Source organism: Cydia pomonella, chromosome 13 (assembly GCF_033807575.1).
Source record: "Cydia pomonella isolate Wapato2018A chromosome 13, ilCydPomo1, whole genome shotgun sequence".
Classification (NCBI taxonomy): Eukaryota; Metazoa; Arthropoda; class Insecta; order Lepidoptera; family Tortricidae; genus Cydia; species Cydia pomonella.
Window position 1 is genome coordinate 9,277,119 of NC_084715.1, and position 11,676 is coordinate 9,288,794.

General features: G+C 38.8%; 1 protein-coding gene across 3 annotated transcripts in view; it reads right to left on the reverse strand.

Moving 5' to 3' along the window:
- Positions 1-6,604, reverse strand: part of LOC133524128 (NFX1-type zinc finger-containing protein 1-like) — a 31,002-nt gene extending 24,398 nt beyond the window's left edge. For 2 of the 3 annotated variants that reach the window (XM_061859981.1, XM_061859979.1), the window contains exons 1-3: positions 6,477-6,604; positions 6,037-6,127; positions 431-1,159 (exon numbers count right to left, since the gene is read on the reverse strand). In XM_061859981.1, coding sequence (XP_061715965.1) covers positions 431-1,159; positions 6,037-6,064 — 757 coding nt within the window. In that variant the 5' untranslated portion in view covers positions 6,065-6,127; positions 6,477-6,604. Of the gene's footprint in view, positions 1-430; positions 1,160-6,036; positions 6,128-6,251; positions 6,324-6,476 lie in introns of those variants that run through there. The other variant, XM_061859980.1, reaches the window with a different exon arrangement.
- Positions 6,605-11,676: the final 5,072 nt, after the last annotated feature.

Sequence of the window (11,676 nt, forward strand, 5' to 3'; positions counted from 1 at the left end):
ATGATAAGGAATATTGTCATTGTCAATATCCATTGTGGTCTGACAGATATGAGTAGATAGGTATCTAACGACAAAAGGATACTAATATACTGTTAATTTGTTATCTTTTACTTTAACATTTTAACGTAATGTATTACTAATGCGCAAGGAAATCATAATTGTATATACTGAGTTTCCAAACAAATAGGCATTTTTTTTATACTACGTCGGTGGCAAACAAGCATACGGCCCGCCTGATGGTAAGCAGTCTCCGTAGCCTATGTACGCCTGCAACTCCAGAGGAGTTACGTGCGCGTTGCCGACCCTAACACTCCGCGCCCTCGTTGAGATATGTACAACATTAAATAGCGTCCTTGCGCTTTCCAAAGCTAATATAAATATCTGCTCGATTTTTGATTGACAAATAATGACGATAGTCCAATTAGTTTACCTTCATTCTGTTTTTGCTGTCTAGCGCGCATGGATGGAGGCCTATAAAATTTGCTAGGACTTGATTTGCCGGACTCAGAGGTTGGAACAGTAGGTTGAAGTTCAAATGCTGATTTGGGGTCTTTATTTTCAGATCCAGGGTCCTCATTGTTGGATCTAGGGCTTTCAACCGCGAGTTCTTTAGTACTTTCATTTGACCTACTGCTGCTGGTGTAAGAACAGGCAGCGGTGAGTTCATCGCTACTTTTATTCGCCATTATGCTGATGTTGCTAGAGTTAACAGCTGCTAGTTCTTCGCTACCTTCATTTGACCTGCTGGATCCAGGGCTTGCAGCCGCGAGCTGCTCAGTACTTTCATTTGGTTTGCTGGTTTCCGCGTTTGGAATTATAATTTCATTTGGGCTAATGCTGTTGAATTCACGACTTGTAGCCGGCTGTCCTTCGTCACCTTCATTTGTACTATTGCTGCTGGCTTGAGAACTTGCAGTCGCAACCCCATCGCTACCTTCGTTTGAATTAATGCGACTCGTTTCAAGACTTTCAGCTGCTTCGCTATCTTCGTTTATACCTCTGCTCCTGGTCTCAAAGCTTGTACCTGAGGGCCCATCGCTACTTTCATTTGGCCTGCTAATGTCGCCAGGGTTTCCAGTGGCGAGATCTTCGTTAAGAATGTTTGGCTTAATGCCGCATGACAGTATTCTGTCTTTAGCTTCTTGCTCTGGTGGCGGACCTGTAAAGTGAAACAAGTAAACAATAATTAATAGGCGCTATTTGACCGATTTCTATTAAAGTATTTTAAAGAGTTACAGTAGGTCATTGACTATTACATTCCTTTTTACCCAATTCCCGTATTTACTTATGTATTACCCTATTTGTGCACATATTAAATAACACTGCTTAACATCAGGCGGGCCGTATGCAAAAAAAAAAAACCGTGCAGGTAGGGCACATCAATATTATACTAAGTAGAATAACAAATTAGTATTATGCAATTACTTACTTAATCAGAATTTCTATATGACTCAAAAAAAAAACCAGTCTCAAATGCAATTGATGATGATGATGATGTGAAATGTAATTTCAAAAAATTTCACGAGAATCGGTTAAGAAATGCGATCTGCAGAAGAGAACTCCGGGACATACGAAGTATATTTACCCAAGCTGGCAGGGAGACAACAAACCGTAGGTGTATTTGTAAACACTTGTAATGTACTTTTTTTTGAGTACGTTTGGTAGTTATGAACATATATAAGAAAAATCCATCATCGTTAGTTTCGTTAATCGATATATTAAAGAGAACTTCATTGCTTCGGCGAGACTGAGGAAGACTATATCAGCGGAAGAACTCGGATTCAAGGATTGTCATAACAAGATCTTTGTAAATGATCATCTAACACCGGATTATAAAATGCTGCTAACAAAAACGAAAACCGAATTGAAATCCAAGAACTATAAATATGTGTGGGTGAAATTTGCGAAGATTCACGTACGCAAGGATGACAACTCGAAAGTTCACGTCATTAATTGCACTCGTAAATGGCTTTAAATAATAACGAGGGAGGTATTTATCCTACAATTTATTACCAAAACGTGAGGGGACTCCGTTCCAAAACTTCTTTATTTTATCGTAACTTAAACATTTCATCTTATGACATAATTTTACTAACAGAGACGTGGCTACTAGATGGAGTATTGGACACGGAGTTATTTGATGATCGATATGTCGTTTGGCGGCGAGACCGTGATCCGCTTGTAACTGGCCAAAATCGAGGAGGTGGCGTTATTATAGCTACTCGCAGGGAGCTGGCAGTCATTCCGCAACCTACCTATCAATCAACAGCCGAGGATCTATGGGTGACCTTGACTATTAAGGGCCATCAAAACACATCAATTAAACTGCACCTATGTGTTTTATACTTATGTAAACAAAATAATGGTAATACCTTCTCACAGCAATTATCTAATTTCCTCAACAGCCTAGGTGAAGCGGTATTACGTGGGTGTGATGACAAGTATTTAATAATAGGCGATTTTAATATGAGCAATATTATATGGACACATCAGCATTCTACTTTGATTCCCTCGAATTATAAAACTAACGATGAGTGTAGTTTAATTGATGAGTTAAACACGCTAAACTTAAATCAATATAACGATGTCCGTAACCAGTATGGTAAGTTATTAGCCCTTGTCTTGTCCAATGATGTAGTACATGTTAGTGAGTGTTCGGACCCTTTAGTACCGATTGATCCATATCATAAAGCTATATTAGTTTCGATTCAATTTGCAAAAATAAGTAGTTTAAAACCCGCTCCTCGCATAAAATATTTTTACAATAAAGGTGACTATAGTTCCATTAACAACGAGTTGACCTTGATTAATTGGGAGGATGAATTCTCGCGACGCTCATTAGAGGAGTCGGTTAGCTTTTTTTATTCCACATTTAAAAAACTGCGATTTAAATATATCCCTAGTAAAATATGTCATACTGATAGTTTCCTAAGTGGTATTCGCCCGCGCTAAAAAAAGCTATCAAAGAGAAATCTAAATATCTAAGAAAATTCCGTACATATGGTAATATATCAGATTTAATCTCTTTTAATTTTCAAAGGGACAGGGTCAAAAAACTTGAACAGTCATGTTTTGCAACATATGTTCGACGCCTCGAAAATAATATCGTTAGAGACCCGAAGCAGTTTTGGTCCTACATTAAGTCGCGTTCTAGCTCACATGGTGTACCGAGTTGTTTAAAGTATGACGAAAGATTGGTCAATACGGCCGCTGATATATGTGAGGCTTTCTCTATTTCTATACAACATTTTCTGCGCCTAGTATTGATCAAGCGGTGCCGGTTGACTCTGTGGGTGGTTCTATCTCACATATAAGTAATATAGAAGTTAACTCAGATGCTCTTATAAAGTTACTGTTAAAATTGGATCCGTCCAAATCAGCTGGACCTGATGATATGCCGGCCCTCTTTCTGATTAATTGCGCGAATACAATTGTGATTCCAATATCTCTACTATTCAAGCGCTCATTTGCTGAATGTAACGTCCCTTCCATATGGAAATCAGCCTACATTACACCCGTTCATAAGAAAGGCCCAAAAACGGAAGTAACTAATTATAGGCCAATCTCAAAACTCTGTATACTTGCTAAAGTACTTGAAAAACTAGTTTATACTCAAGTATATGCGGCAATTAAGAATTATTTTAGTCCTTTCCAACATGGTTTCCTGCGATGTAAGTCTACCGTTTCAAATTTGATACTCCTTAATGATTATGTAACTAAAGTCATGTCTGAAGGTAGTCAAGTAGATGTAGTTTACACAGACTATAGTAAAGCGTTCGATAAAATTGACCATAAATTGCTAATCCTCAAGTTAAGTAATATGGGTATTCACGGTGATCTGTTGCGCTGGTTCACGTCTTATATTGACAATAGGTCGCAAGCTGTTGTCATTAACAACTATGTGTCTAGCTGGGTAACTGTTCCCAGTGGCGTTCCTCAAGGATCGTTGCTGGGGCCTTTGCTTTTCAATATATTTGTCAATGACATCAGTGATTGTTTCCACACTTCCAAATTGCTATGTTTCGGTGACGACATGAAATTTTTTACCAAAATTAATTCATTGGGTGACTGCTCTTTTACAAGATGACCTTACACGTCTTGTTGCATATTGCCAGACCAATAAATTAGATCTAAATGTATCTAAATGCTTTACTTTGACCTTCACTAGACAACAAAGTTCAATTCCAACTTCGTACAAGCTAAATGATCATGTGCTTAAATCTGTGTCATGTATGAAGGACCTAGGAGTCACCCATGATTCAAAGCTTTTATTTGATACTCATATAGATAATATAGTAACTGGTGCTACCAAGACTTTGGGATTCATAATGCGTAGTTCTTTACATTTTACCCAAATTAAAACTATAAAAGTTCTTTATTGTACATATGTCAGAAGTAAACTTGAATATGCGTCTCAAATTTGGAACCCCAGTTATAATATTTACATTAACAGAATAGAACGTATACAGAAAAAGTTTGTAAAATACCTCTGCTTTAAAATGAAAACTCCTTATAATTCATCCAATTATGAGAATATTTGTAAAAAACATCACCTTATCCCACTACATAAACGTCGACAGATTGCAGATATTACTTATATACTTAATATTTTAAATGGTAACATTGATTGTCCTGAATTGCTCGCTAAGCTCTCCTTCAATACTCCATCTAGGTCTAAAAGATACTTCCCTCCCCTCTCAATTCCTTTTTCATCACGTAATTACAGAAAGAATAGCTTTCTACTACGAGCTGGTAAAAGTCTAAATGAACTAACGAAGGAGCGGGATATAGACGTTTTTAATAGCAACATCACAACTATAAGACGGATTCTAACAGACAAATTACTTGAGTGAGCGAGTCGTATGTGTTGGCATATTATTGTATCTATTAACGTATTAAGATTACTAATAAGTTTTGGTTTCTTTGTTCAGTATATAATATAATAAGTATTAATATTTAAAAATATTAGTGGTAACACGTTGTAAAAAAAAAAAAATCTAGTGCTAACCACCAATTATCTGTTAACCTGTTGCTACCGGTGGGAACCTATAATTGGCTCTTTGTTATCTATATATATAACTATTGTACAATTTATAGCTGTTGGTTCTCCGAACAATAAATAATAAATAATAATAAATATAATTTTTCTGTCGTTTCGTTTTTTGATAATGTTCAAAATGGTGAAAATTGGCTGGAAAAGACTTAAAAGTGCCAGAAGGTCTATGGCACTTAAAACCATTATGTGAGTTCGAGTTTTAAGCTTATGACTTATGAAGCTTATCGCAAGAACTACAGCTCATAGCAGAGCCACTGTAGTATTTATCAAGCTCGATGGGTAGGGTGACTGTTATCTCCATATAATAATGTATAACCAAAAAACGCCAAATCTCGCAAAATTGTATTGAAATTACACCTTTACAGCCGACCTTTAGAGTTTGAAACATACCTACTATAATTTATGTGTAGGTACTTAACCAATGTTTTTAAACAGGATAAGCAGGGTCACTATACATCTAGTATGGCGACGTGGGAAGGTACTTAAGTTGGGGCACTTACTGTCACTTCACAAGCGGGTCAAATAGTTTTGTGGCATGGCGCCATAATTTGTGTTAACTACCTTGACGCATGAGAAGTATTAAAGTAAGATCAAGATAGCTCAGCAGCGATTTTTATAGCACAGACATGCAAGATTATGTCATAGTTTCATAGAAAATTGGAGTTTAAAATAACACTTGCATGGTAAATGAGAGCCACTAATATTATTAGGTATTTGTTTGTGACATAATGTATAAGTACTCATTATTGGGTAATGCGTGTTAAATTTGCTAAGTTGTGTTGTTTTTTTTTTCTAATTTTGTTATTTATGGGCAAAACACTTCATGTAGATATTAGTGAATTTTCATCTTTAACTTCACTTCTTGTGAAAGACCGGGTGGCACCCACGCCACTGCTCATAATCTGCTATTATTATATTAGTGGGCGTGACACACCGAAATAATACTACGCTTAAATCAAATACGTATTCTATAAACTTACCTGATCCGTCATGTGGATCCTTATCCATGGTGAGTCTTCACCGCGAAGTCTTATTCAGCCTTTTAAGGCAACCCGGTACCGGTGAAAGAATCTGTAATAATTTAATTCGTTTCTATCAAATATCTCATTGCTTATTGCGCAGTCGCTATCTGTTCCTGGCTAATTGTGTAACGGATCCTGGTAGAAATTATTTCAATAGAAAATAAAAAGATTACCTTATTTCGGAAGTCTACTTGAGGCTTACATGGCAATTGAAGTTTAGGACCACAAGACGCACACAATGTACAAGAACCGAGGTAATAAGCGATAGCGGTTGCAATAAAGACAATATGTGACAATACCTACTAGTTGTGTTGATGTTATTTAGCTATTTATTGATTTTTCCTACCCAAACCAAGTTGTTTTAATGTTCATTTTACCTAGTATTAAACAAAACTTACCTGAAGAAGGTGTATTTCTAACAATTTTTATCAAAGTCACAGGAAATGTCGGCACACTGCACGCTCTACACGAAACATCGGACTGAAAAGTGAAGCGATTGTTCTTGTTTATTTTTGATTATAATAGGTCTCGTCACAATGTGATTGGTTCAAAGTTCTCTAAAGAACTTTACGGGATTCGGATTGGCTAAAAGACTCTATGGCCGGCATTCCCCGGGCCCCGAACGTTATGATTGAAATGTTGCCAGCTACAAAAAGTTTCGACATTTCGGATGCTTCCAAATTTTAACTCTTAAGTGCCAATTACATCCACACTTTATCAGGCCTGATATCCGACCAGATTTCGGGCCCGAGAAATAATATTTTCCGTTTTCACCAAATATCGGCACATCGTTTACAATATTTGAAATGTAAAAATGGTTCATATGCAAAAATATCAAACATTGAACATTTTTGGCAATTAGAAACAAAGTATTTTTTACGTTTCAAATATTGTTAACGATGTGCTGATATTCCGTGAAACGAAAACGATTGTCATTGATATATTGAAATCTTATTTAACTGAAATATTTTCTTCTCATTGTTTTTTAGGTGGGTTTGTCCAGACGGGACAATTATTCGTGTACAATTTTTGATTGTCTTCGCTAGGTTTTTACTCGGCTGTTATTATTATAACTTTTAATTCTTTAACATCATTGACCATAGTCATGTAATATATTTGTTTATGGACCAATATCACATCTTGCTTCGTCTCGCCCTTAGGGGCGGCCTTTCCGGGCGGAAAATCTTTGCGATGCCCCTGTTTTTAGTACTAAATAAAAATAATGGTAGGTGGAAACGTCTTGTAAAGAGTCCAAAGGATCCTTCAAGAGAATGGAGCTCGGTCGTGAAGTAAGTACCTATGCGTTATAAAGCGAGAAGCGAGGCAGAAAGCCGAGCTCCATCTAGGACAGAAGATCCGGGGCATCAAATCTTGATGGCTTCTCGTGTGATTCTGAAGACAGAGCTGCAGGAAAGCAGAGCTTGGAATCGAACTCGCAGAATAAGCGAGGCCGACGGCTTAGCTCCGCAAAGATAAGGCCGGCAGTCCCGAATGTGTAGAGTTTCCTGCAAGTCTGAAGTCGAGCTGCAGAAGAGCATAACTTGGAATTGAACCAGTGGCCAAGTGTAAGCAAGACCGAAAGCCAAGCTTGGCTTCGTGTTTCAGTAAGACCTATAGCTTTCCTGCCGCGCATTTAAGCGTGGAAAAAGGCAGAGTTACAGACAAAAACCAATGCCCAAGTGTTTTAAAACGCAAGGCCTAAGGCCGAGCTCCACGAAGGACCAAAAGGCTTCCGCGTGAGGCCAAAGGTCGAGCTACGAGAGATCAGAGCTTGAAATCGGACAAACAGTCGAAGGCCCAACCGTCCGATCGAGGAGCGTTTTCATGCAAGGCCAAGCTGCAGGAGAACTTAGCCTGGACATTAATCAATATGATCTCGATTCTCTTGCTACTCAACCTTTAGCATCGCATGGAAGCGCGACTTGCTTGGATGTTTTGGGCCTACAGCCGTATGCACTTTTTTTTTAATTTCAAAATTGCTGCTGCTGTCCTGCATATCGCCCTTCAGCCTTTCGGTTCATTAGATACTAAACAATTAATCATTTTCATTTCTGAATTCAACCCATCTGTAGCTTTGCCTAGGGCCTCGCATCATGGTGATGGGTTCTCGAAGGCTGGAATCTCACTCTCGCTGTCCGATTTTAGCATGCCAGTTTTACATCAGATATACCAAATTGCATACGGCGGCGCAGCAAAACAAAATTTTAACTTCTTTAAAAAGGATTGCAAAAATATAATAAGCGAACGTGCTATGACACTTTTTTACAACTGTTTTTTTTGCACTTAAACCCTCTTAGAACTTTTTACAGACGTTTAAGCGTCCGTCTTAGATTACTACTGCATCTACTTTGACTCTACTCATGTTTCACGTAAAAAAACTACTCAACCTGTTGCGCGAGGCCCCTCAAGCGCGAGGCCCCGGGCGGTTGCCCCGTTCGCCACCCCCAAAGGCCGCCCCTGTCGCTAGACTTCATACATCTGTCTTCATAAATCCCGCAAGCCAAAGCAAGACGTGCTAGATGTTCTGTGTTATGTTATTATGTTATCTCTCTTCAGTCTCTTCTCTATCCGCTGTCATAATACAGCTATTATAACGTCGTCAAAATGCACAAGCCACAACAGACGGGCATACCGGACCGTGACCTTGGTGCGATCCGAGCATGAATCTAGTATAACTGGATCAGGCGTGAGAGGGGGGGCAAATGACCGAACGGGATAGTCTTATGTATCTTTCAGTAGGAGTAGTCTCACTTTTCCTTTCTCTTACTTCTAAAAAGTCCTAAGTGATGTACATAGACGTTTTTGTTGCCCACCGTTTCTATGGTAGCAAGCTGTGGGCAACAAATAACCCGACCAAATTACGTAGGTTGTTTTTGGTATGTTCTCAGAAATTTTAAAATGTGTTTTTAATTTTGTCGCATTGCGTATGTTCTGTCCCTCACGGGCACACGCGTATAGCACATCTATAGGATCCTACGATGTAGGCAGCGGCGTAGCGTGTGTGTTTGCCGCCCGGGGCCCATCAGAAATTTGCCGCCCCGTTTATGATCAACATTAATTAATAGATAAGAAAAAGTTGAGTAAAAATGGTAAAATACAACAAATAAGTTCAAAAACTAAATTTCGACTACTAAAAATCGGGCTCATAAATTATGAAAAAAGAAAAAAATCTCATCTTTAATAATCACACAGAAAATACTTTATATTTAAGTATCATCTTTTAGATAAAGAAATATAACAAAACATAATTTACCTAATAAATTTTGTGTTAATTGTGGCAACAAGTAACCCGACAGATTTTAACCTCGCATTCCTGAGGTCATAAGGAGCAAAAAATGTTGCATGACTTTTGGTCAAATTGGGCAAAAAGTGTGGGTATGGGTTTTTAATTTAAAGGGTTGGGGGTGTTTTACTATTAAAAATCCTGAAATACGTATCTGGGACAACCTTTTATACAATCTGCTTTTTTACTGATTCCACATACAAACTTCAACCTCTTTTTCTCCCTAACGTTTTTTCTTCCCCCCTTTTCACCTTTACGGGGTCATTTTCCGGTTAAAAACTATCTACATACCAAATTTCAATGAAATCGGTTCAGCGGTTATTGATTCCCCGTATTACAAAATTCCGCCCTCCTTTTCTCTTCCTTAGTTGCAAAATATTTCAAGTGTTTGATTTTTTGTTTTGTTTGTGTACTAATACTATCCTACATACCAAATGTCAGCTTCCTAGGACTTTAGGAAGTACCCTAAGAGTTTTAATGATCATCAGTGAGTGAGTAAGTGAGTCAGTGACGAAATCGGGATTTTTTTAGATATGAGTCTTCTTCTTTTCGTGTCGAGGTTCCTTTTTTTATACAATGGACGCCCAATAGGCAGCGGTGTTGCCATGGCTGTCGCATCCCTCAGATCCAGCTCGGAGTAGATGTGGCTTGGTTTGCGTTGCTGTGTCACAGGTACGGTCACGTCTGAAAATATCGATACAAAGTGCTAAAAACATGTACACTCTAACTTAATTTATGGGCAATATGGTCGTGTATACATATTTTTGACACCTTTTTTGTATCGATATTTTCAGACATGACTGTACATTGAGTCGAGGGGCTACAGAGCAGTCCCCATTTTGATAACCCCAAGATATGAATAAAATCTAAAGTATGAGAGCTATGCAATTGTTTTTTTTTTATGCTTTGTCCACTATTGACATTATATCCCGAAAATTCCGTTGATCTGGTATAATTCAAACCCAAGTTATGAGGGTTCAAAAAAGGACGAAGCGCTTCGAGAAAAGGTATGTAGCGCCCTTGCGTTTCGGTTTTCTTGTCTTGGCAGGGGCACTCCCGTGCCCCCAGATTTTTACAAGAATTGCCATTATCTGTATAAGCATAAGAAGTACTGTATGCATAAAAAGACCGATTTTAGAAAACTTTGTATCAGATTTTAGTCTCTAAATGCTAAGCTAAATGCGGTCAAGAATACCTTTACAATCTGTCAGGTTGCTCGTTCCCACGGTGTAGGTATATTTAATATTCTCAAACATATTTAAAGGACAGCCGTGGTCGTATGCCACGGTCATAAGCTTTAAAGCAGTAGTTCTTAACCTTTTCAGTTCTGCCACGCCTATGACTAACTAGCGAACCCGATTTTACCCCTCCTCCCAATAATTATCAATACTCTTTCTTACAGGTCTAATTTTTGTTATATTTAATTAAGCTTATTGTCCCCGTAAAATACAAGTTTTACCCCTACGGGGGTAATTACCCCGAGGTTGCGAACCGCTGCTTTAAGGTAAAAGTAAATGATTATTTCAGATAAGATTTTTTTCTTATTTCATACCTACGTTTTATAGCGCGTTTTTCAGTAGTCTGGTTTTAGTTTTTGAACTTATTTTTGATTTAATTCATTTTTGGGTTATCATTTTGTGATTCATAATTTAAATTCATTATTTTTGTGCGAGGGCGCCTTTAGTACAGCAGCGCACGCAAAGCGCCCAATACCTGCGTCAGGCTGCTTTTAACATAATTGTGACAAATACTATTACTTATTCTGTGATCGTGTTTCGATCGTGTGCAGCGCGCCAAGTTCATCGGGCTACGCCCCACTATTTTGGCATGAGGGCGCTGAGGGCGCCCGACGTCCGAACGCGCGCGGCGCGCCACATACGCCGGGCTATGTCCGACTTTTTTAGTATGAAGGTGCCGACGGCACCCGGCAAACAGCGTTGTGTTCAATTTGACGTCATTTAACATATAACCAGCGGACAATCGTGTAAGCTCGGCGGTGGCTCTGAACGCCGCACTCCGGCGGCGATGGACCGCCCCTGGGCTATAACTGCGAAAATCGAAGTTCGTCAATTGCGGTAATTTTTCTCTGTCACTCTAATTACGTCTTAGTGAGAGTAAAAGAGAAAGATCCACGCAATTCACGAATTTGGGTTTTCACGGTAAGCCCCCTGCATCGCCGCCTTGCCTCGCGCCGTTGGCTCCCGCGGTGCATTTTGGAGCGTTCATGGCGCGATTTGAAAAATTTTGATTTCTTAATTTTATATTTTTAAATGCCGTGTTTGCCGCCCCCTCTCATCTGCCGCCCGGGGCCATGG